This window comes from Watersipora subatra, chromosome 1, assembly GCF_963576615.1.
Source record: "Watersipora subatra chromosome 1, tzWatSuba1.1, whole genome shotgun sequence".
Classification (NCBI taxonomy): domain Eukaryota; kingdom Metazoa; phylum Bryozoa; class Gymnolaemata; order Cheilostomatida; family Watersiporidae; genus Watersipora; species Watersipora subatra.
In genome coordinates, this window is record NC_088708.1 from 18,289,243 (window position 1) to 18,316,813 (window position 27,571).

The following is a 27,571-nucleotide window of genomic DNA, read 5'->3' on the forward strand; positions in this document are numbered from 1 at the left end:
AATAGTCTCTAAATATTGAGTTTTTTTCCATGACGGTAACATGTCAAATTTGGCAAGCCTACTTATTTGCTATACAGAATGCACCTATTTTCATCTCTATTATTTCTATATATATATTTTCAAGCATATCTAGAGACAATGTAATTTGTACTGCGTAGACGGAGGATACATAACGAGACTAAGTAGTACAAAACATTGATATGTCCATCTGTTGACGCAGTATATTCTAACACTTCTACCAACAACAAATTAATGTAAATAAATGATTTAACAAAAAGAAACTAAGTGAGTCTACCTCCAACTATGAGCTGCGTGTAAACATACAGCATGACTGAGAGTTTAGACGGACAAAACGAAGAAAAAGTAAGCGCGAATAATTTTAAAATGTGCACAGAAATGACAACAAACACCGCGCTGAAAGGTGGGTCTCTGTTAGCGGCTGTTGACGTAGGGCGAATAGTGAGAATTCTCTGTGGTATTATGGTAGAGTGAAGAGCAGAGACATGGCTAGGGGGAGAGACTTGAGGAAGGGCATTAGTGGCACTGTTGGCTCATTCAGCATCTGGTTCGGCATCGGCATTGTCTGATGTCCACAACTGAAATTATGTTTGTCAAGGTTATGATGAGGAAGCTTGGTTGTACACTTCATTGTAAGCATGTTCTATGTAGAAGGGAAATCAGACTAACAAAAGACAATGACAAAGCATATGCTTGTATTAAAGTGAGTACATAATAGAGTGGGTCCATAATAAAGTGGGTACATAATAGAGTGAGTACATAATAAAGTGGGTACATACTTGAGTGTGTACATAATAGAGTAAGTACATATTAAAGTGTGTACATAATAGAGTGAGTACATATTAAAGCGGGTACATAATAAAGTGGGTACATACCAAAATGGGTACATACTAAAATGGGTACATATTAAAATGGGTAAATACTAAAATGGGTACATATTAAAGTGGGTACATACGGTGAGATTATCCCGTAGCAGCTGCATGATTAAGGTGCTGTCTTTGTAAGAGCCTTCATCTAAGGAGTCCAATTCAGCAATAGCATCATCAAATGCCTGTTAACAAAGTGTATCAAGTAACAATGTGTATTCGACAATCAAGAGGATGAACAAAAATCATTCAAGCACCAAATTAGCCATTAGCACAATCCTAATGGATGCATTAAAACCACAAAATTCTACAACTTGTAAAAATGGCTACTGATCAGAAACTTTACTTTAAGTTAGGGCCATTTTCTTGTGAAAAGTTCCTAATAATTTTATATGCCTGCCACAAGCGCTACTGCTGGTTAATGAAAAATGCGAGGCGAAATCGTGAAGATATGTAGTCGACTATTTACTTGACCATGCAAGAATTTAGCATTAACCTGCATTAGTAACACATTAACGTGCTATTTTTTTATTGTTCAAAGCTCTTGAAGAACACTTGTTAAAGAAAGTCTCTCGGTTGTAACAAAAATAAATTTCACAACTAAAAGAGTTATGAGTGCGCCGTTATTTCACAGAAGTGTTTCAGTCCATATTAGTTAAATATCTTTTTGTCCATAATCAATCTTATTCAACTGTTACAGAAACATCGAACAGAAATTAACAAAGCAGCCCATGTTTTGTTACAACTAATTGAATTTTGGTTTTTCCAACAACCAAAATGCGCTCAACCATCAACATCTGAAAAGTCTATCGCACAAAGAGAAAACTCAAGAAAACAAATCTGTACACGCTTTAGGCATACATCAAAGCACAAAAAGACACTGGTAGTTGTTAAAATTCCAGTGTTACGCCTCATTTCAATGCATCAACAAGCTGTGGAGAATTTTGCTATTAGAAAATCATTCATCCGAAGAAACAAGAAGGATGCAAACTGCTGTCTTGCAACATCTATGTATCGGAAGCACAAATTTCAACAACATGTATATATAAAAATAGATGTGGTGTCATTCTGAACTAACAAAGTAATTATGTCACATCTCTGGGCTATAAGATGACTTGATGTTCTAAGTTGATTTGAACGTGCTACGTGTGAGCTAAAGCACCGAACTTTATCTTTACATCAGACAAACAAATGTACTTTCATCGTCACTGCACAGATTTAAACCGGCTTTAGGAAGCAGTAGGCTTTTAATGTACACTGGATTGTAATTGATGGCAGATGAAACTTTTCAATGCTACTTTTTTTGTCAGGGGGCCTTTCGTGAGATGAATCTCGCAGGAAAATTGTCCTCTTTTGGATAAATTTTTATAGTATCCATGTTTTATAGAATGCTACTAAGGGCCTATCTTTCAAGCATGTAAAGATGATGATTGTCAGAATTTGCAAAAAGATTTTTTTATCAATGTCAAAGTTTTCTACCATCGAATATGCTGCATTCCAGATCTTTTTGAGCTTTCTTGCGAGATAAACTAATTAGACAACAGCGCAGTCGCGCTATTGTTGCATTAAATACATTTCATGACTGACAATGGCTAAATAAAAACAAGCAATAAGTAGTTCAAGGAAGTTATGAAGACAAAAAGTACAGCTAGGATGACTAGAGGCATCTAGTGGCAACAACTTCTAGGACCAGATCAATTTGACATCAACTAATGAAATTAAGTGATCGCAAACCTGTTTAGCTAGTGTGCACGCCTGCTTTGGGTTAGCCATGATCTCATAGTGAAACACTGAGAAGTTGAGGGCTAAGCCAAGGCGGATAGGATGTGTAGGGGCTAATCCTGCCCCATCTGATGAAGCCTTTTCAAATGCATTCTCATACGCAGCCTTGGAGTCCTTGATTACTTCTACCAAAATGGAAGTAACACCAACTTTATGCAAATTTTAAATCTATGCCGGTCCATGAGAGGCTCTACGCATTAATAAACCCATGTTTGTTATAGAAAGCAGAAAAGAACTAAATTGATAGAGAAACATGTTACCAAATGACATTACATATGACGGCAGAGATATAATGAAAGATAAATAGAACAGACACAATAAACTCAGTACCCCACTATCCCACAGCGTAATTACTGCCAGAGGGAATAATGAGGTGGTTAATACTAGCATATGATGCATACAAGCCTGCAGGAGCGATCCAACAGCCAGCATTCATACAACCACTTACCCTCCCGGCGAGAACCAGTCGCATACTCAGACTCATATCGGTAGTAATCCCCCTTCATCTTCAGATAGAATACTGTTCCTTCTACATTATCAGCAGCACTTGGAATGAGCTTATCATCGAGCAGCCCCTGTGAGTCAATCATTAAACATAGGATATGCCTCAGTCACATCCTCAGCGAGTCATTCAAGCACACCAGCAAACCAGCGTTCTCGCAGATAGATTTCTATTTTGTATAAAAATGCAAGCAGGATGATGCTGTCAATAAATATAAATCATCCTAAAAGGTGACTAATATCACATAATTTTTTTAGCATGATCAAACACAATAAACTTGCAGAGACTGATTTTTTAACATTCAAACATTGCATCAATGGTAGCGCAATATTTTTATTTGCGCAATAGCTTATAACAAAAAAGCTTACAATTTGAACCCAGAAAGCTAAGCAAATATGCAGGCCATAAAGTTAAATGGCATACTTTAGGATTCATTCCTTATTGAAAAACATCCGAATGATATTGAAATGTTTTTGTGAATAGACCTAAATAATAAGGAAGAAGGATGTCCTGATTTGAATATGAAACAAAATGAAACTAATTTTTAAAAAACATACCAGAACTTCTTGAGTAATCTTAGAAAGTTCCTGTTCAATTTGTTCCTTATAACTTGCAGCAAGCTTGCCTTTGTTTCCCTCCTCATCTTGATATTTATGTTCAACTCCTGAGAGAACACGCCATGCTGATCTCCTGGCGCCAACCACATTTTTGTACGCAACACTTAGCAAGTTCCTTTCTTCTGTACTCAATTCAGCGCCGAATTCAGCAACTGTCTTCATGTAAGAAGCCATATCATCATACCTTTCAGCCTGTTCAGCCAACTTAGCCCGTATTACTGTTTCCTCACGTGACATGTTGAATGTGTTTTTATTCAGCCTAAAGTAAATAAGTGATGGTGTTCAAGGACCTGGCTAAGAATTGAGATGGCACATGGCTCATTGCTCGTAACTAAAAACCAAGTTTGACTTTGATCACGCGCACACCGGACAAATTCTCTGATACGCAACATATCACAGGGCTGCAGGGCACTCTGTATCAAATCTAATACCTCAATTTTGCCAGTTGAAACAAGAACTACCTTATCATAACCATTTCATTGTTCAACAGCAGCCTCAGGACAGTCATGAACAGACAGACTAGAGTAAAACTGAATGTAAAGTGTGATACCTTCCACAAAACTTTGACTATCACATTTCCTGGTTACACAAATCGCAGTCCCTACAGATAATAGATATCCATGACTCCCAACTTCCCAACTAAATTGAAGTAGATTAACTAAATAACAATGTTAGAGTACATTAGATCCATTGAGAGATCTGTCAGATCAGTAATATACCTTAAAGCCCATCTCTCTTTAGTGACTGATTACCATGGTTGTAGGAAGCGATTTGTAATGTAAATCAACAGTTTTAGTTTAAACACGTTTTCCAGTTTTTAAATACCTAATCTCAGCACCAGATTTATCCTTATAAATATTTATTAGATGAGATCAGAACATTGTTCCATTGTAAAGTCAACTATCAATCTACAGTACTATTTCTAATCACAACATGAATACATTGATTGTAGCAACTGCTAAATGCTAGAGATCGCCGGTTGAACTCGCAATACTTCTTGCCAGCGTTTATACAAGTAGTAGTTGCTATTAGATTTAGCAGGGTAACCACTAACAGTCTACAATCTAGAGAAACGTAGCAAACAATTAGACAACACTGGTATGAAATTATTACATGAAACAGTAAAACTAAGAGTATTTCAGAGGATCACAAATTGAAATAACATTTGTGTGGCATATGTCAACATTTACTTACTTTTTAGAAAACATTTTTACTGTTTGGTGCTATACATAGTGGTTCGATTAGGTGCTTATAGTACATGACTAACGATACTAATGATTTACTTGATAATTTATACAGTGTGAATGTATTATACAGCAAACCATCGCAGCTAGAGAAGATTGTAATTTGTAATGAATAAACAAACTAAATTATTGAATCAACATAGGCATTAACGCAACTTATTGATAATTAGTCATCAGCAAAACCGCATTGGCACAGTGCAGCTAGAACCATAGTAATACTAATAAAGTTAACAAAATTTATCTGGACTACGATATAGATGCGAGCTAAAAAGCAATATGACAAAATACAACAGTGCCTTATGAATAAATTACATGTAAATGTGTAAAAACTATTATATTTGAAAACCGAAGTTCAGAACAAATTTACCATAAACCCCATTTGAATGCCACCTTTATTTGAACACCACCTTTATTTGAACACCACCTTTATTTGAACATCACCTCTAACAGAACACCACTGTAGAAGGGTTAAAAAACACAGCACCACCCTTTAGTTAGATGCCACCTGTATTTGACCGAAACTTTGAAATGCTTTGATCATTACAAACCAATAATAAAAAATGATCAGTAGAAATGGTCCACAAAATAGTGCAAGGACTCGGCTACATCAATAACAATTATTTTGTTGATGATGTAGTGGTTGCAATAGTTTTAGTGACAGTGTACCAGAAAAGATCAACTGTCACAATTATAAGAACTACATTCTAATTCTAAGTCACCAAGGTCTAAACCCGATTCATTGTCTTTAGATTCATCCATAATGTGGTTTGCAATCTGACCTAAAAACTAAAGCGTTCTGATGAATGATGAGAGTACGCTTGAGGAACATTGTATGACGTGACAGCAGCTATTGTTATGGCATATCAAAGCTCATTTTCTAATTCCAAAGCCTTAGCTTTTTTCTTTAAAACTTTGAAAACAGTCGAAATAATAATAGCCTTATTCGACCTAACGTTTTACTCAAAGCAGTTCCTTGTTCAACTCGGCCTGATAAATCGACATACAATGCGCCCTCGGGTTACGATGTCCCTGTTATACGATTTTTTCGCCTTACGATGTGGAACATGATGTTTTTTCTGTTCCTGCTGTACGATATTGTTTCGCTACACGACATCAACCAAAATTTATATCGAAATTAAAATTTGGCATTCAGTGCATTGAAAACGTCGAAAGAGTGAAGATGGCAATATGCTATACATCAAAATCCCTCTCACAACATTTGAAAGAGATACAATGCTTGGTCTTTCTCAGTTCAGCATTATTCGATATAAAATATGGTGAAAACGAAACCGCCAATAGATCGGTGATAAAATTTTAGCCGATGGCAAAGTTGAAGTTTAGTAAAATACATACTAAAACTTAGCTTTATGTATGTGTTTAGTAAGCTAAATTCATTACAGTTAAATTCAATATTTATATTATGGATGTCTGTCTAGACAATAGGAACTCTCTATGGTACATACTGGGTACTGGGTCCATGGGTACCGAATATCCCTAAGCTATTTATTGCAGGTCAAGTTCAAACATTGTGTCAGCTTACGGGTAGCCTATTTTTTAAGTGGGCCACACTCAGGACCAAGTCTGGCAAAAATTCAATTTTTAAAACAGTTAGTTCCTAGATTAGCAACCAACCGTAGTGTTTCAACTTGAGAATTAATTATTGAAGTTGTTTGATTATCCAAAATATATTAACCTAGTTTAATTTTAAACTAATGTTTCAAATTACATGTATGTATTTGATCAAGTGTTATGATTTTATCCAACAACGGGCTTCCTCGTTGTTAAATAAAGTTAAAACGTATTAGACAAGTCATTCGTTTATATATAATCGAAAATCAAACTGAGCTTTAAATAAACCTGCTTAAAATCTGTTACATACCATGATAGAACAGTACATTTAAACTAACATTAAATGTCACTGCTATAACGTATTCAAAATATTGCGAACATGATGATTCTAGAAGGCAAATATACAGATTAAATCAGAGCTGCAATGCCGCTCTGCTTAATCTTATCATAATCACGAAAATATATACTTACACTACAAAGGAACAACAAATTTAAAGCTGGTAACAAAATTTCGAGGAACGAAAACGATATTACTCACACAAATACTAATAAACGTGAAAGCAATTAAAAAGCTTCTTTCAACCAATGGCCTAATTTTGAAAGGAAGTGACCGCCGACGGACTGTTTTTCAATCCGCGACATAAAATTATGTTTTTCGCAAAAGTTTGATTTTTATAGTTAAAAACTTTTTTGTATTTATTTTTAAAAACATAATAAATGTCTGCCAATAATTATAAAAACATTTTAACAACCAGAATTTCTTGAGCGCATGTATCTAGTTCATTTTTTTGACATAGCCAAAAACCTGAAACTTCAAGGAAAGATTGTGATTTGTCATCGTTAAAATTATATCTTTGACTTTTAGAACGACGGCTATCACACCACATGTATTCTAAAAGTGTTCTCCATAATGGTTGCTACTTTACCTTATTTATTTGCTTCTTTAAAACATAGGTTTTGATCTATACTATTTTTCTGTTGGTTGGTAAGCGTAGACACCGGGAACAATTTTTTGACTGAATCGTTCATACTGTTTCATATATGTGTGTGCGTCGCGTCTCACTTTAATTAGTTGTCTACATAAGTTATTTGAGGTTCACCTAAAATAGTTTTGTGGAAACGGGATTTGCGTCAAGCAAATAAATTATGACCCTTGACCTCCCACCCCTTATACATCTATTAGGCATATATATTCTTTCGTGGGGCATCCAACTCTTAGAACTCACATTCTCTAAAACTTTATATAAAACAAGGTGTGATCTCCGCAAGCCAATCTGTTGCTTGTAGTCTTAGTTCCTCCAACACAATCAAACTTGTGTACAGACGCATGCCCTCCGTTTGACATGCTTATATAAGCCGGTTAGGCAGGCCTAATGGCACTCCAAACACTAATAAGTGCCAAGGCTTGAGAGATTGCTACGATATAAAAAGGGTGCAAAATCATGGTTTTTCTTTTGCCTTAAAGTTGCTCTTGCAACCCATCCTTGCTCACAATTGCAGAAGTATTCCCTAAGCTTCCCATTTTGGTTTATCTGGAAACTTATTTCTTAGAATAATTTTGTTAAGATCTTGGAACACATTCATCAGGTCCTCATCAATTATGAAGTTAGCCGCACCAAATTTTCACTTCATAGACACTGGCCGTGCCTTCACCATATTATCGCCAAAGTGAGAGTTCACTTGTGCTATCTTGTTAGAGGTTTGCAGAACCACCATTGTGTCTAGTACATAATCATAGGTTTTCCTCATTCTTCTCCTTGGCCTCAAACCAGTCAACCTTATGAACAAAGTTTAATTCATGGGTCTCATGAGAGTTGTTGTTGATGCTGCTTTTCATCTTGGTGCTAGCAATTATACTACTGTTTGTTGCCATGTTTATGCTTAGTTTGATAAAGCAAAATTTTTACAATGTAAGTAGGAGCTGCAACAAAGTGTCATTCACAAGTATACATTACCAAATTAACCAAGAACTTCTCATAGCCACTTTGCATTGTGAGGCTGCACATTTTCAGTTGCCTTATAAAGATGCTCAAAAATGTCTTTCAAATCTCCACAAGTCTTGAAGACAGGAAAACTCCTCAATAGCTAAAATTTTATGTCACAGGTTATCACTTCATCACCAAAAGTTGACCATCATAATTTACATCAACACATTTCTTCATAACTAATTAAGCTGCTTATTACATTGAAATGGCATTAACCTGTCTCATTTGCTTTACTCATTAAGGGTTCATGAATCGGTCGGATAACAACAAACTTTCACATTTACCTAATGCCTGTTTGATTGGTTTCATGACTTTGAGTGATGCTTAATACCTCCTCTATTTTTCATGGCAACTTTCATGTCAGCTCAGCTGGCCATCAGTCCCATTTACAATGGTATAGGCAACCGATATATTGGCAGCGCCATGTCTCTGGCCATCATGCTCTAACCATTCACCAGCATCATCACAAGTTGCTTCTGTTGTGTAATTAACAGAAAAGGTCAAGGTGTACCCCTTTACATCCCTGGTAGTCAGGTTTAAATGCCACCAGCCTTTGTAGCATCTGCAAGCGCTACCTTATACTGCATGTTAGATTACTACTCACATATTTTTCAAATTGTTTTCAGTATGTGAGCTCACTAGTAGTATTACTAATTCTGATACATCAATGGTTTCCCCCCAAAACTGTAGCTAGTTCAAGCACTGTGTTGTGTTTTTGACTATTACTAGTGAATCTCATCTTTTTTTTCTTCATACCCAGCGAGTTTCGTCTTGATTTGTTCAACGCATGACCAATAGTAGTTAATGAGCTGCATACTCATTTAATAGCTATTCCAGCTATATCAAATTATTCCAACTTTTTGCCATCAGCTTCCCTTATGATTTAGCTTCATTTGAGCAGCTTCAAACATGGTTTTGCGCTCATTGTCTAATTAACAGTAGAAAAGTCAGATCCTGTGTGAAGCAATAACAAACTTCATTGTTTATATCTATATATATACAAATCTCAAAGTCCGTTGTTCAGTGTGTTCAGCTATCGCTATTAAAATCTAACAATGAAAGATCCGCTTTGACCTGGATTTGATCTCGGAACCTCCCGTTCACTAAGCGATAACCTAATCAATTAAACTACATGTGATGCAATGAATTCACTAGGCGATATGAGTCGTTATGTCAATTAAAATGCTCATAGCACTCTGCATTACGCAACATTCCTGAAATTTGCTCTCATGGTTCCTATTAGTAAGTTTAGCAATACGGATAGTAGCTTACTCAAATTAGTCATTGGCAATGTGCCAGGCTAATGGCAAGTGGCAGGCAACTACATTTCCTGACACTGTTTATTAGCTGCTTTTAATATCCGTGCAACGTCGGGCAGTCGGCAAGTGTTTAAAAATACATAAACATTATCCTCAGTGCCATAAAGTCTGGTTAAATGGCTTGGAGCTTCAGCATATGTTGAATCCACACCTCATAGCAAAACCAATAGGGAACAATGCTTCTTTGCTTTGCAGGGAGCATGCTCTAATTGCATGCAGTAGTGAAAAAGTTCTATAGAGCCAATGAATCTATCATTACCGGTATCGTGATACCTTACCCTCACTGCAAACATTTCTACTTCAATGGCAAAACTTATGTACTATTATTTTCATGACCCATTCACTTCACTGTACAACATTGATAGTAGAAAATCCATTTAATGTCAAAATTGGCATACAGTACAGGGCAAGATTTCGCTGCAGATACGGTAGAAGTGTTACGCAAAACAAACGCCTTACACAACATATAATCATGCTGGCAGCAAACATGTTTATTCATAAACTATTACGCATTTCGTTAAATATACAATAAATGTGTATGACAAAATTATCTTAGCAACTAAACATTTTTAGGCGCATCTATGTAGTCCATTTCCTTGACATAGGCCTAAAACCCAAAGTTACTAGAAAAAAATCTTTTTCCGTCATCGTCACATATATTTAAGTTCAAAACAGCATTGTAGCCACTGACCACACACAAACGCCATAAACTCTGGAAACCTGCAAAAAATGCCGAACCACTACAAATAGTATAGCTCACCATAGATTAACCCAAGCGGAGCATTATAACAAGTACACAATAATGATTTTGCCGACTGAGCCATATTAAGTCAGTTAAGAAGATGAACACTGCTTTTTGTAAACTTCTATAGATATATCTTATATACAGTGAAACTCGGATAACTCACCCTCGGATAGCTCTTATATATATATATACATGTATATATATATATATATACACCATTTTATAGGCCTCTCAAAAGTGAATCTGTTGTTTGTTTAACACTTGTTCTTTCACTATAAGCAGGCACGCGAACAAGCACATGCATATATAACAACCTCGAATTAAGGAAAAGTTTTAGGGAAGGCTTAAGAATTAGCAGCTCAAGTGTAAGTAGCTCTGTGATAATTCGGTATTAGTGGAAAGGTTCAAGAATATAACCGTAACATAAAATCATTCATGATTTTTATATTGCAATTTTTAAATGCCAACAAAGTTGTTTAGAAATGCTGCTCAAGCAGACTGTTGCAGAGGTCAGCAATTCCTAGTTTTCTTCTAAGATCATCTTTTTCGAACCAAACCAAAGTTTTTTAAATATGATATGCTTTCAGACATTGGGATTAAAATTAGCAAATGCAGACTCGAAAGAATTTTGATGGAAATGAGTTGCAGATCTACCTAAACCAATGTCGTTGTTCTAGAAATGAAAATCGCCATGGCTAAAACAAATGTTTTCTGATTTACTACCAGGTAATAGACATGAAGTTTTAACACATTCTTCAACACCATCAATGACCGGTTGAGCCATTAAAACAATGAGTAGTATTCTACATTTTGCAAAATTGCTATTACTTCACATCGTTTGCTGGCTCTGCCTTGGGTGCCACATACATTCATCAGCACCTGATTTATTGTTGGGCATTGGCATAGACAATACAAACTGGAAAATTGCAAAAGCCAATAAGCTACCTAGAAAACAGTTGCACTAGAGATGCTGTTGGCCGAGGATCTTAAAACAACTTCATATTGTGGATGAACTATGTATCTACTGTTGAAGCCCACAGGTTCATGATAAAAACTATAATTTGTGGACAAATTTAGTTCTTCAGAACAGTGTGATGGAAACCGAGCTGCCGACACCCTTGAGCATAGCAAATCTCATTAGGTTTTGTAAAAAAAGAGGAGTGCTAGGCACTGATAAATATTTTGATGCATCTTTGTGCTCATTCGATGACTACTGTTCGGCCCTATAAAAAGAACAATTTTTATGGAGCCCAAATTGTGAACATAAGAGGGTGGTCTTCAATGACAAACCATGGACAGAGAAAACCCAAACGAGACCCGTAACGGCACATAACAGCAAATTATTGCTGAGCATGCAATACTTTAAATATTTAGATACTCGTATAGCAAAAATTTAACATTGGGCTTTCATATTTTTGTTGCAACTAAAATTTTGAGATTTTCATGGCCTAAGATGTTAATATTTAAATACACTTGTTAAAAACAAAACAAAAATTCAACAAATATTAAATATTACTAACTGTTGAGTTAATACAATAGCAATGTATCACTTATGTTGTTAGACAAGAGCTCGCTATAGACTTAAAATCTGTAGGCAAATCCATAATTATATTTGTGATACAGTTTGTTTTCATAGCAGATATTTGATCATGCTAAACAACGCTCTTCAACAGCTTCTAACAACAAAAAACAACAATAACGAAGCATTGCCGAGAGCATTCAATTTTTGGAGCTGTGACAATAGCTGACCACATAGCTATAACAACTTAGTTTGTCATTGACCTGTATTACTGGTCATGCTTGAGAGTGCTAAACTATTATAAAAAGATTCCACAAGGCATACGCTCTTGATTAAAGTTGTCTGTCCTGTAATGATTTTAGTGAAATACGTAAACATTGTCATCATGCCTTTCTCAGCACATCCGTATCTACACTGACTTACCAATAGGCACTTGGCACATGATCATATGTACCCATCATATGTATCTTCATCGCAATTGTTGCTATCCATTAATAACTATTTTGTCCCCTTTATTGTAGATATTCTTTAACGTACACAATCATGCCAAAGTCAAAGAGAGACAAAAAGAGTAAGTGTTTATCTGCTTATACAGCGTTTATCTCCTTGTACGCGTTTATCTACTTATACAGTGTTTATCTGCTTATACTTGCATTCAGCTACTGCTGCTAAATGACATTCAACTGGAGTTCTATAATGCATCTAGTCGTCTCTTGCGAGTGTGGTAGCATTTTGAGGTACATGTACATGGCCAACACAGCATCAAGTTCTGTGGTGTGCTGGAAAAATAATTCCAAAGAGTGTGTAATCATGATGGGATGTTACATCAGAAATCGTATAGATATCACTTTATGTAGCATCACACTCTTTTAGTCTCACTCACCCGGACACAAAAGAAGGGCATACAGCTAAAACAGACATTAGTGGAGGAGGTATGGTTTCTTTTCAAGCTCAGCTTCCACCACAATATTTTGCTGCCACCTTTACTAATCATTGCTCTATGTCTGTACCAATAGACCTATTAACTATGCTTTAGTATAGTTAATAGGTCTATGGTCTGTATCAATGTTTCGCAAGCTAATAGCTGTCCCTGTGCAACTTCAATTAAGACGGGCAGTTAAAATGTTAAATGTCTCTCTAACACAGATCTATTGATCTAATATTGATCTATTCAATATGTTCTCTGGGCTTTATTAAACAAAATTTGCTACTCAATATCAATCTTTGGAAACATGCTTCAAATCTTATAGCCACTTATTTTATTTTCAACTTTATATGTATAAACCTCAATGTTTGTCTGTCATTTGTCTGTCCAGTAACAGCAATAAGCTTTTAGCAGCGAAAGATCATTTGTATAGTGAATTTGAACTCGTGGCATTCATATTGCAAGTTTACTAACAATTACGCGTAACCACAAGGCTAAGCCGTCCTTACCATTTTCATGCTCTTACCATATACTGTATATCATTTTCTTAATTGCACGCACCAAATGTGCTTTTTTATTTTTAATTAATATTGCCTTTTGCATTTTTTTTTTTTTTTTAATTTTGAAAAGTTTATTTTAACATTACCTAATTTTTAATTTGTAATTTTCAAATGTGCTGTTTCAATTTCAAATGTGCCGTTACACTCTTATTCCCGGTTTCGGTAAATCGGTAAAAGCTAAATGCTTTTCACATGGACAATTGTATTATTTAGAGTAGGAATTGCCCCTACATTTTCTCTCCATTCTGGCAAACAAAGAAGGTCTATTTTTTCTCTTAATTTATTCGAACTGCACAAAAATATTTCTTTCGTGGTATGAAGTTTAAAAGTTAGAATGGTAAATGGTGTATGTGTTAAACAAAAATAAGTTTTTTGCGCAAATAGTTTTTTATTACCCATCTATCAAAAATTTGAATACAACGAGCTTCTGTTGCAATAGTAACTTGTTTTTATTACCCGGGCAAAGCCGGGCATTCATCCAGTCTTTACTATTGCTGTCATGTCTTCCCAAAAAGTATATTTCTGCTGCTAAATATAGGAATCACAATGAAATCCTTAAAAGCGTGTGAAGGCGTGTGTCACTGAGAAGTGAAATACGTTTTTGCTTTTAGATTCGAGACTGCCTAGACAAATATGCTCGTCTTTTCACATTTTCTACACACAACATGAGGAATGTAAGGCTGAAGGATGTCAGGCAGGAATGGAGTCAGAGCCGGTAAGATTCCTCTCTCTTCATTCGGAGACTCGGATGCTGTTGTGTAAGACATGACAGGAGTGGACAGCAAGTAAATTGTACTACGAGTTGTGTGCTCTTACAGATTCTTCTTCGGAAAAAATAAAGTGATGGCAGTAGCTCTCGGTCGCACCGCTGATGAAGAGTTCAAAGATAACTTACATCTTGTCAGCGCAGAGTTGAAGGGTCAAACTGGCTTGTTATTCACCAATAAAACCCGAAAAGAAGTTGTCAAGTAGGTTAAAGTGTTAGTTGCTGTTGTAAATGGTGCGGACAAACTTGGACAGATGAAATTAATCTGTTGAAGATCTGTCTGTTAAAATCATCACATCTTGTAGTCACTATTCTTACCAGCCGACCTTGGCATATGAAGCTTTGTATGTTGAAGCAAATATATGTATCTATGTACTTAAAAACGGTTTTGTAATCTTGCGTGAAACAGCCACACTGAAGAAATAATATAGTGTTTCATAAAAGATTACTATGCGCGAAACTCGAACTCCTGGCATTCAGGTTAGTAGACACCCATGCCACATCAGGTGGTGTAAGCAATCTTTTAATTATTTTACAAAATGAAATTAAAAACTTAATGCTTAATTTAAATCAGCTGCAACTATGCTTCGCCGATTTAATTAGTAACTTGATTGCTCATGTAAGCTTATTTGATACTCTAAGCCTACCACTCGCCATCATTGACCGCCTTGTAAAATTTTACAAAAATCTTTACTATAATAAGAACAGTGTTCCGTGACGTTAAAAAAATATCTCGTGATGGAAGAGTTATATAAGTAGATAGCCAAAGCTTATGGCTCTGGCTTAGTAGATTCTATGGCTTTACTAATGACTAATTTAATGTCAACTAAGGGTTGAACCCACTCCGAGCAAGGCTAAGCTCAATCGGCAATATTACAACTTTCATTTTGCATATAAATGTTCTATGATCTGATTAGAACCTCAGGGATACACCTGAGCAGTCATTAGGGACATTTGCCTTCAATGAACATATTTATGGATTGTTACCGTGAGAGCAGTCTAGCAATTAACATTGAAAATCGTCATGCAAAATAAAGATTTATCTATTTAAAACGAAAGTAAATCCCAGACAATTGTACTCCGCTTAATTTGCTCCAAAGTTCAAAAAATGGTAACAAATACTTCAAGTAACCATAGTAACCATAGCAATAAAACCGATACATTACAGTAAATTATATGAAAGTGCTAAATTTCATGTAAAAACAAAGTACTAAAAGGTTTTTATTGTTACTTTTCTATGGAGATACCAATAGGCTGTGAGGTTCAAATGGAGATAGAAAGATGTGGTATAACTTACTTGAACAAAGGCTGTGTTTGGTTTAATATTTCATCGATACATTTTTATTATTGTCATGTTCTTTTACGTTTTATTTTACTGTTTACCAGCCTCCTCACTTTCACTCACAAACTGCAGTACAATCATACCTTGACGGATGTCAAGGTATGATAATATACTAGTACTCGTATGTCAATTTACTCATATCTCAAAGCACTATTTCCTATATGAAACATGTAAGTACAAATTAATCTGTTAGCATTATATGAAAAAAAACCACCTAAATAGGATATTACGGTGGAAAACGTATTTTTAGTTGTTGTAATTCAGTGCATGCGCTAAAAAAGTAACAAATACCAATTTAGTTATGATCTGCAATAAAATGTAACATAATTATGTACACTACTGAACAGAGTTTTTACCTTTGAGACAGAGATTTTGGATAATGGCTGTCTAAGAGAGATTTGAGAGCAACGCATTCGGTACATTCATAGAACACGATACACATTAGGTACACTATTATTACCTAATAAAAACTATGAATTTAATATTGATGAGTTTAGCCTACTAAACACACACTTGAAGCTAACTTTTAATCTTTTGCTAAACTAACTTTAATTTCGTGGTCTTATTTGTTTAGTATCTGTTTCCAGTTGCCCACGTTTTGCCTCTCTTTCGATATAACTTTTAGCCAACCTTTTAAAAGCTTTCTTCAAACTAATTTGAGGAGAAAGACCGAGCGTTGCTGTTCTCAAAAGCGGCCTCTCGCATACTTGCTTGATGGCCATGTAGTGGCCATTGACAACTGGCTCATACGCTCGTATCTCAAGGAAGAAACTTGCCCAAAAATCAGCTCATATCTCGAGTTTCTCACATGTTGGGGCGCTCGTATGTTCAAGTATGACCGTATTTTGAAAAACTTGGTGTTGAAAATTGCTTCAGCTGTAAATTCCATACTCTTCTCAGGTTTGACATCGTATGTTGTTAAATTTGTATGTTAAAATGGTCTCAAGTAGAGGGTTATTGTTCCTGTGATTATCCATAGCCTTTTTCAAGCTTTGTATTTCTTTGTTATCTCTCTGTAGGTGGTTCAACAACTACAGAGAGCTAGACTATGCACGCTCAGGCACAGACGTACTCCAAACTGTAGTGCTCGAGCCGGGTCCTCTCAAAGAATTCTCTCATGCGATGGAGCCGCAACTAAGAAAACTAGGCTTGCCAACGACATTGCAGCGAGGAGTTGTAACTCTTTCTCAAGAATATATTGTTTGTAAAAAGGGCTCTATTCTAACGCCAGAGCAAGCACAGATATTGGTAGGTGACAGCTAAAATAGCCTACCAGAACAGTAGTATGGCATGCAAGTGGGCTGGCTATGACTTCACTGTATGCTCTTATGCTGTGTCAGTGACATTCCTATGGTCACCATTTCTCTAGCTTGTCAAATTTCGTTTCGTAGATTGTGAGTATGTAATGTTATCTGCACACTATTGCCCTCATTGTTTAGCAGAGATAGTTTGTTGTAATTGCAACAAGTGCAAATTTGAATGTTCAGGTAGGGGTGCATTTGCTAAACGGCCTTCAACCTACTTGTCCTAGTTTCTCCATCCGATCATGCTCAAGTTTTCACGTATTGTACAGTGCGCCCTCAGGATACGATTTGAATTTGTTCCAGAGTTGGCAAAATGGTGAAAAAATTGTATGATGAAAAAATCGTATGAAGGGGTATAGAAACCATAGTAATTGTATATTGTAATTCAAGCATACTTTAGTAAAATCATCAACATTTAATACAAGTACTGAGTACATATTAAAAATTAGTAACAAAATAGTATGTTATTATGTTATTATTATAGTTACTGTAAGTAACTATAGTTACCTACAGTAACTTTAGTGTATTTATCGGTTGTGATCTGCATTAAAATGTAACGTTGCAATGTGCTATGTACAGTACATACTGTAGAGAGTTCTTACCTTCAAGATAGACGTACGCATAACATAAACTTTGAATTCACTCTAAATCAGTTTAGCTTACTAAACACACACTTGAAGCTAAATTGTAGTTTGTATTTTTAACTATTTTACTGAATTTCAACTTTTTTTCACTAAAATTCTATCACTTATTAGTTTCTGGCTTCGTTTTCAATACAATTTTAGCCGATATCATTAAAAACCTTTGTCAACCTAATTCGGCAAGAAAGCCCAAATGATGCAGTTTTTGTAATGAAGTAAATTTTTGTTACCAGGTCAAAGGAAGTTGTCTGACCACTGACCGGTTTGGATTGATCGCAACTCCAACTTTGATACTGATTTTTAAAGTAAAAATATTACCATTTTACACACAAAAATTGTTGAACTCAGAGAAACCGGTCATCTTGTCTCTTTCAGGCGTTGTGAAAGTGTTTTCGGCTAACATCATCTCAGCGTCTTTGTTATTGTGCCATACGTAATAAGAACGACTGCTAAATTTGAACTCGGTTGAAAATTTTGTTAAATTCATATGGTGAAATAAGATTCGTATGGTGAGGTGAAGAAAATCATCATGTTCCACTTCATAAGGGGAAAAATCGTATGTCAAGGTAATCGTATCCTGATGGTGCGGTGTATTGAAAACTGTGATGTAATTCTACATTTCTGAAATGTTTTGCCACTTGTTAAAGTGTTTTTTTATGAAGCATATATATATATATATATCCTGCAAAACAAGTTTGGAATATTTAACATTTAAATTGGAAAAAGTTCAATATTTTCTTTCGCAATATTAGTTAAGATGATCTATTGTCCCAGGCGCTAGAAATTACTAGTGAGGAGCGTGTAGGTGTTCTATCCAGTTGATGACCACACTATACACAGGTAATACTTTTGAAGGTGTACGAATTAATGCATTATCTGTAACCATAACCTACCCGGTAGGCCTAGTATTAATTCCCATGGTACTTTTAGCAAACCCTAGCGTTACCGGTGAACTTCTTAGCAGAACTACATTCACTATGTGTACCACTTATAGTCTACAAGTACCTTAAAATGAATAGGTTTTATTTTCTCCCTCTAATTAACGCACGCATTCATTCGCATGTATTTTCATAGCTAAGGTAATGCCCTTCCAATACCAATTTTCTTATCTGATTCATACCTGCAGTGCTATATATCTTTTAGCTTTGCTTATTCTGTCTTCCTCTGTTTTTTCTTATTTATTTAATTTTATTGTATTACATTTGCTTGTATGATTTTGGACAATGTGATAATTCTCTGATAGATGCCAACCATGAAGTTGGTTATTTTGCGTATTCACAATTTGGATTTTAGTTTAGATTGTAAACACGACTGAGTTAAATAATTGTGTGACATGCTTGCACCTGATACTAACTGGGTTAGTTGTGCAATATCAACTAGATCCTACTTACATTGACACCATAGTCTGTTGCCCGTTTCTTTGTTTTGAATTTTGTATATGAGACATACAGTATGTATAATGGGTGTGATGTAGGGCCTACCCAGAAGTGTGAATCTTATTATACATAAAGTATATGTAAATACAGTATTGGATTTTGTGCAAAAACAATCAAGGGTTGCACTATCCATGCTGTATGCATATGGACGAGTCTATATGGTATATGAGTTTTGGTCAAAGTTTGGTTTGCATATTTCTATTGAATGACATTATTATTATTGGTACAAACAACTTTTTATATAGAAGCAAAATTCTATCTTAGCACAAAAAGCCTAATTCAACTATGAGAGGAGTGAACTCAAAACTCAATTTACAATTTGACCAGCATTGAATTTTATAATATATAAGCAAATATTTGCTTCCAAAAAGGGAGATTCCTAGAAAATATAGAAACAGCTATAGAAAAGGCAGTGTGGGAACCTTCATGCTCCAAGCCTGCTCAACTTGAAACCACTTTCGAGTGAACACTTTTTTATATACAAAGAAAATGTAAAAAGCGATTAGGAATCTCATTCTAAGTGTCAGTTCGGCTGAAAATATTTTTACTACAGTAAAAAAAATTTCTTTATTTTCAGAGATTACCGTTGAAACCTGTTTTTACTGTTGATTTTAAGCAAATAATCGCACGAGCATTTACACATAGCAATAAAATTAAATGGCTGAAGCAGACTAAATTGTGTGTTTCTTTAATTCTCTACAAGCGAGTTCAGTAAACTATGTCTCTTGATTCTTGTTTTGTATAGGAATTTTGTTGGCTAATAACTCTCTTAGTTGTTTAAACTGCATTTTGAATTTATGTTGTTATGCGTTACCGTGTCAGCCATTGTGAAAATGCTGCTACTGGTACCCATTGGCCTACAAACTTATCTCGCTGTTTTTTTAAAGTTACAATTATGGGGCAAAATGCAATCGTACTCAAGCCACAACCATAGATAGTCTTAGTCACCTCGACTGGCTGCAGGAGAGAAAGGAGGGGGTAGGGGGAGAGAGAGAGAGATAATTTCCAGTATGCAATATTCCATTTTTCTCGTAGTAGTATAAATCATAAGGGAAGAATCTGTTAAAATTGATAGGGTTTCATTGCGATCATTTCAGGGCAACATCACTTGTTCCTTTATACTATTTTTAAGGTCATTCGTTGAATAAATTATTTTTTGGAAATACCTATGTGCGAAGATTACAAAAGTTAAAATTGCGGATTAACTGCTCATAAACATGAGCTTCTCAACGGGTGGCAAAAATTCTAGATGGTAGATAAATAGGTGAATGCATGCATAATGCAGCAACAATATGAATGTTATTTCTTTGAATAGAGGCATCGTTTTATTATTTAATCTTGATTTTTTATAGCTAGTATGTTGTTTACAGAAGCTGTTTTGTCATCCAATGGCTGAATTCCACTTTACGTTGGGTGTCATGTGGAGTAACGACGGCAAGCTGAAGAGGATAGATCAGGAAGACTCGACTACCTTAGAACCATCAGTACGAGTAGCAGGTAAGTTCATACTGGTTGGGCACATCATTTGGATTGAGTTATACAGCGTTGAGGTGCATTTATTGTGTCAAGCATTTTGATTTGATGGTTTATATATGTTTGCATCAACTACATATGTGTTTGCATCAACTACATATATGTTTGCATCAACTACATACAGTCAAACATGGATAACTCGAACTTCACGGGACCGAGCGAAAGTGTTCGAATTATCAGAGCATTCAAGTTATTAGAGCACTGTCACAAGTCCATGTATTTACTTATTTATTAGTAGATACATGTACATATACAAACTATAATATAAATCAAAAGCACAAATGGCTTGTTTCAAATTAAATGCATCTAGTGTAAAGTTTAAAACGTTTTTGTCAAAAAGTATAGAGATTTTTCTATCACTTGAGATTGGTTTGTTGTTTGAGGTGATGTTATTGCCAGGACGTTTTTTAGATTGACATTGGCAAAACTTGATCGTTGTTGAAATGCTCAAAAGAAAAGACACAATTTTCTTTTGAGCTTTTTACCCACGATCAATTTTGCCGATTTTTCTTGAAGTTTATGCAAAGATTACCTCACTTTTCCTTGCTTCCAAAGGGCGATCGGTAAGCGGATGTTTGGTATAAATCAAATTCCACCAAACCTTTAGAAAAGTCGTTGACAAAAATATTTTGCCGATGGTGGTAATAACGACGCTTATGAATTACGAAAAGTTGAGGTTTACCTCTATGGCTTGGAATAAAGTGATTTTCTAAAGCGATAACAACCGTTTCGATAGCCGTTGGGCAAAAAACTGTTCGAGTTAACAGAGTTGAGGTCGAGTTATGTATAGCAATTTATCATTACATGGGAACAGACCAAAGAAACCGTTCGAGTTAACCATGTGTTCGAGCCATCCACAGGCGAGTTATCCATGTTTGACTGTATATGTTGGCATCAACTACATATGTGTTTGCATCAACTACATGTGTGTTTGCATCAACTACATATATGTTTGCATCAACTACATATATGTTTGCATCAACTACATATGTGTTTGCATTAACTACATATATGTTTGCATCAACTACATATATGTTTGCATCAACTACATATGTGTTTGCATCAACTACATATGTGTTTGCATCAACTACATATGTTTGCATCAACTACTATGTCTCTTTTGATACGGATTCTTTATTCCAAGATTTTAATAGCTATAGCTGGAGGGAGACACATAAACTTTGAGAAATATATATATATTTGTAGATTCATCCGTACAAATGTATTTTCGCTTACCACTTCCTATTAACTTAGCAGCAATAAAAAAATACAAGCAAAATAAAAATTGTTTGATTAGTCTACTCATTGGAAAATAATTTTTTTCGATAACTTTTGAAAAGTATAACTCAATTGTTATTGTTTGATATCTTTTGAAGATTTAATACTTATTTGACAACGAAAACGCCAATTATCTTAGGTTTTATCTACACTAATTTGTTTGCAGCCATGATTCTCATTGGCTCATTCCCTAAATTCTGTATTCGTAGTTGTTTACAAGGTTACTTTTATTCCGGTTTACTCAGTCATCAGTTCTCTTTTCTTACACTGCAACTCATTTGTTTCCGCGTTGTATCAAAGTACAATACCTAATATACCTACATAGCATACATGTAATTGTGTTGTCTTTCTGTCTTTTTGTACATAAATTTCTAGGGTGTGCCAGAAGACGCTTAATTTAATAACATCGACTTTGTGGAAATATTTTCATTATTATTTTTTGCATTTATGAGTTTAGCTTTTGAGAAAATGTGATAACCAGATCTGCCGAAATCCTAGTCGCAATTGAGCAATTTCTTGTTGGCCTACCTAGTAGTGTTTTTGTGATATTTTGTCAATTCAATTGTCGTGTTTTGTAGCACCAGACTCTGGACCTAATGCAATTGATGACGAGGATGATGATGTGGAAAATGATATGTCAGAATGAACCATCGTAAAATCTGTATTCTATGATACAGTCTAAAAATATGAGATGTATATATACTGCAGTACTAACTTATCTATCACAATATAAAACACTATTTGGTAAATATAACCATACGCCAATGACATAACCAAGTTGCCACAAAGAATCTAATCACAAAATGAACTAATAGCTAGTGTCACAACTGAGATGTTAAGATGCTGACATCACACAGCCATAGCAAATTAAGTAGTCATATACGTGTTCCTTTCCTGCAGAATGAGAGGTTGAGTCAGTGGCGTAGCTAGCCTATCCAGAGTACACGACAGAGAGAAGTTAATTATTAGAAGAGTAGATTCTTGGTTGCCAGTGCTAACTAGACAGCACCGGTCTGTGTGTGTATAATAGTGTGCGATAAAGAGAGCTAGTTTGTCAACCATGACTGAAGAGGTATGTGAAGAACAGCCAGTCAGATGAATAAGCGGAGATTTTGTTCCATCACAACCATGAAAGAAAAGCTGTGAAGGGTAGAGAAAGGCATATGCAGTGCTGCTCTGTAAAAAGGATGAAGGATGTGTTTGCCATAACAGCCGCTTTGTTGGTGTCTAGACTGCCCCAAGTGGCAAGGATGGTGCAAGGCTAATTGTCTTCCTCCACTGGCTGATCTTCTGACGTCCACAACTACAAAGGCATTATAATCCGCTTTAAAAGTAGCGAATTTTGCTCTTCATCTATGACATCTAAATTATGTTGCTCACTACCTTTCGTCAGTGCATTATTTACAAATCATAATGCTATGCAGTTGATTGAAGAGCAACCGGCAATGCCCGTACATTTAGCAAAAGCTCTACAACCTGACATTATTTTAATCTGGATTAAACCTTCCACAGAATAACTGACAATAATTCAGCCTGCATGCGCAAAAGCGATAGCACATTTTAATGACTAAAAAAAAAGTCTATCACAAATATCATTATGGACCTATTGTCATCGAGCATCAAGTATACATTGGTAACCGCTGTGGTTTAATAGTACTGTTATATTACCCCTTTGCATTACTTTGTAAACCAACAAAGTTTAAAACTAGTTGATTGTTAGTTCTGACTATTAAAGTTACTGTATTAAAAATATGAAAACCATTCATCTGTTACTCATACGCAATTTGGAGCAGTTAAAACGCATAGTCGACAGCATTTTAAAGCATCTGCATGACGCAAATGTTTGAGAACTCAAAATTTGAAAAAATTAATGCTGTGCCGACTTCATTAATATTGTCGTGTTACCTTTGAATGAGTTTCTGCAGGTTTATTTATTCAACTTATATTTACAGGCCAGCATAACTGGTCTGCATAGCTGTTATTCGACTTGGATCACTCATCAAATGCAATGGCAATCATTTACCATGGCCAAGAGTGATAACGACCAGCCTAACTGTAGTTACCTTCTCCATGAGGTATAGCCCAATCTCATAAAGTGGTACGCTCACCATATAAATATATGGTAATTGCGGAAAACTACATCCTCAGGAATGTGTAAGTATGACGAATGGCCTGCCGGCAAGGATTTGTTACAATAGTAATCCCATAAGTCTCAAATGTTAGTCTTGAAGTACGCTTTTAACTTCAATAACACGGTAAACTATTTCTGAAAGAAGTATTAGCATGCAAATGCAGACCCAAGAAGTTCGACTAAATAATGAAATTACAGAGTGCAACATAACAAAATTATACACTCACAGTGAGATTGTCTCGCAGCAACTGCATAATAAGTGTGCTGTCTTTATATGCATCCTCCTGCAAAGTGTCCAGCTCAGCAATTGCGTCATCAAATGCCTAAGACAAATAGAAACTTTATGAATCACAGAAAAGAATATATGACCCACTTAAGCATAAACTGCAGTTGCATCAACAAGCCTACTCAAGTACCTTTTTAGCTAAATGGCAGGCATCTTCTGGATTATTGAGGATTTCATAATAGAAGACAGAATAGTTCAGAGCAAGACCAAGTCTAATGGGATGTGTAGGTGGCATGCCCTTACTGGCATCTTCATAAGCTAGAGCATAGGCATCCTTTGAGCTATCAACCACACCTGCAAAACAAGAGCACCGAATTGCAAGCAACACAACTAAAAAAAAATTTAATCATAGTTAATTAACGCCATGTCTATATTCTTACCTTTTTTCTCTTCTGCAGAAGCCACCTCTGCAAGATATCTATAATAGTCACCCTTCATTTTCTGATAGAAAACTCTTGATTCGGCCTCTTCTGCAGCAGAGGGTATTAAATGCTCATTGAGCAAGTCCTGAAGCAAATGAACAAGACCATGAATGCATGACATGAGAAACATTTTAAACAACACCTGGTAGAGACAGACATGATTGTGCACTAATCTTCTACTTAATGTCAATGAACTCGATTACGTTTTGCAAAAACAGCATGGGTCAATAATTCACCCGATAGCAAATACAGAGGACTTGGTCAGCGACACCACAGAAAACGATATAATTTATAAAAAAAAGAAGCTTTGAGCTGATTTTAAGTGGATGGCATTGCGGAAGTCATCACCCTTTACTAAAATGCACCACAAGAGCATATCGTCAAAAGGTTCGGCATTAAAAAAATATGTCAGTAATTTTGTAAAATTCTTCCACGTAATATTTTCAGAACATATTCTTAGTTTATCAACAAAAAACTAATCTATCGTTACAAATCGCCATCAGTTACGCAAAATCTGGATAGACATGTCCAATAATCCTCGTCGAAACGATGAGTACTGTAATTATGATTACTACCTGTTGGCATGTTTAGTGTATATTATTTAACATCACCGTGCAAAAATAAGAAAAAGATACTTACGTAAGCCAGCAAATTGTTCAATTATATCAAATTATAGTCACTTACCAAAACCTCGTTGCAAATCTTTTTGAGCTCGGCCTCCACCTTTTCTCTATATTCTCTGGCCATGGCTTGTTTTCTGTCGTTATTTTCTGTCTTTCCTTCTATGCTAGAAATTACTCGCCACGATGATCTTCTGGCTCCAACGACATTTTTGTATGCAACAGATAGCAAGTTTCTTTCTTCGCTGGCCAACGAGCCTTTGCTTTCCCGCTTCAAAATAACCACTTTTTTCATAGTAGATGCCATATCATCATATCTTTCTGCCTGTTCAGCACATTTAGCTAAACTGATGAGCTGATTGACATCGTTACCGGCAAGTTTGTCGATTGGTTTGTCACCCATGTTGTGAATATATTGCTGAAAGCAGCTGAATCGAATAGAGACACTTCCTATCAAAATCGAAATATTCGCTCACCGGAAACAATCGTAATGATGCACTTGTTCTTGTATAGCTGCTCGTGTCGAATAATGAACAATTGCAATAACAAATTACTTGAAGATTTTATAGTTGATAAAATTAATTTAAATACATTTTTTTGTTAAATTAAGTTATCAGAAACAGTATAAACAAAATAACTAACTTAAAATTTGTTTTTTCAATTTTTTTCCAAAGCGAAACTTGCGCTCATGAATACAAAGTAGACCGTTTTTTGGGGTATTTCTTAAGGCGAGCAACTGAAAAATTAAAGAGGGCTGTCGTCATTATAGCCGCATATTCTTACTATTGCTTCATTTCCATGTCGTGCGTTCGATTAGTCCCTCGTTTGTTGAATAGAATTGAAGTGATGAGGGATTTCCCCAACAACCATTTTTCAATTGGCTTCTTGTCACATTTGTTAGGTTTTGTGTGCCCAATATCGAAAGGGATGCAACTCCAATACAAATTAGCCCTCGATAAACTCCTTTTTCTTAGTCTCTAATTAAAATTGAATCCAAGCAGATACCTGTTACCTGTCAGAATTAGCTGCTTTTAATTCACCTGGTGTTTTTGAAACAAAAAAGTTTTAATATTTTATCTGTATTAATAAATAGGTTTTAAAACAATTCCTGAAAAATTGTATTTCATAGAAATTATTTCCTTACTAAACAGCAGCTTAGGCGCTCTTGTACAGCTGTTCGACAAACATAGTTTATAGGTTGGTAGTTTCATTTTTATTATGATTCAGCAATATCATGATGCCGCTGTTTGATTGTGTAACACTATATGTTACCTTGTCAATTATTGATGTTACTGTAAAGACTAGCAACCATTACATTGTTGGACTAGCAACATTGCTTGGACACGCCCCTTTATAACTATTGGGCTTCTTGGTAGAGAGAATCTAGCTATGGTATCAATAAGATGGCATCAATGTTGCACCTGGTATCATAATGCTGTGCTGCAAATCAATTAGATTGACTGGTATCCATCAGCCCAAATAAGAGAAGGCTTCCAATAAAAAAAGATACCAGAGAGGTGTGTCTTCAATAATGTTTTAACCAATAACTAGTACACGTACAGTGAAATGTTGAGCTAACTAGAAAACAAAACAAAGTTTTCGAAGAGATTAATATAGTCGTCACCTCTAAACCCCAACAAATGATGGTTTCAACTCGAAGCTTGTTTTCTATTTGGTTTTAAAGAATGCCCTAATTTGCTAATATTTTAATCAACTACTTCAGATTTTAGTGATTTCAAGTCCTTGTTCATAACACTCAGAGCACATTTAGGAACGATCAGAATTGTTAAATAACCACCTAAACCATATTTTATTACTTGCGTTCAAATGTTTTGTTACAATTTAAGTGTGAGATGCTTGCAATCTTCAACTCAACACTCAGACAGAAAAAATACCTGATATGCAATGCTACAAGTTTGAAGATTGCTATTTACTTCTTTGATTCATTTAAACACTTGCTATGTTAGCCACTAAGAAAAGGCAATCATGACCTAGTGGTTCAGAACAGCTGTTTTGTGAATGATTGGTTGGGGTTGAACAAAGGCCACCCGTGTTCACAAAAAAGGGTATTCATCCTTGAATCACTCTCCACAACTGGGCCAGCATTTGGACATTGAAGCTCTCTAACCACTAGACCCAGATATGCTTAATCAAGTCATTG

The 27,571-nt window shown here is 35.5% G+C and overlaps 2 protein-coding genes across 2 annotated transcripts; one reads left to right on the forward strand and one right to left on the reverse strand.

The window, feature by feature from the left end:
- Positions 1–203: 203 nt before the first annotated feature.
- On the reverse strand, positions 204–25,900 carry LOC137407265 (uncharacterized). Its single transcript, XM_068093894.1, has 11 exons — positions 25,475–25,900; positions 24,749–24,875; positions 24,499–24,662; positions 24,310–24,405; positions 23,214–23,254; positions 16,390–16,530; positions 3,726–4,044; positions 3,115–3,241; positions 2,619–2,791; positions 974–1,069; positions 204–596 (listed from the first exon to the last, which is right to left on the reverse strand). Exons 1-11 carry the CDS (start codon positions 25,811–25,813, stop codon positions 552–554), a joined length of 1,668 nt encoding a protein of 555 aa, XP_067949995.1. The 5' UTR covers positions 25,814–25,900; the 3' UTR covers positions 204–551.
- On the forward strand, positions 12,616–22,705 carry LOC137385966 (mRNA turnover protein 4 homolog). Its single transcript, XM_068072601.1, has 7 exons — positions 12,616–12,737; positions 13,040–13,098; positions 14,263–14,366; positions 14,470–14,619; positions 16,779–17,007; positions 20,511–20,637; positions 22,530–22,705. The coding sequence occupies exons 1-7, from the start codon at positions 12,710–12,712 to the stop codon at positions 22,595–22,597; spliced, it is 765 nt and encodes a 254-aa protein (XP_067928702.1). The 5' UTR covers positions 12,616–12,709; the 3' UTR covers positions 22,598–22,705.
- Positions 25,901–27,571: the final 1,671 nt, after the last annotated feature.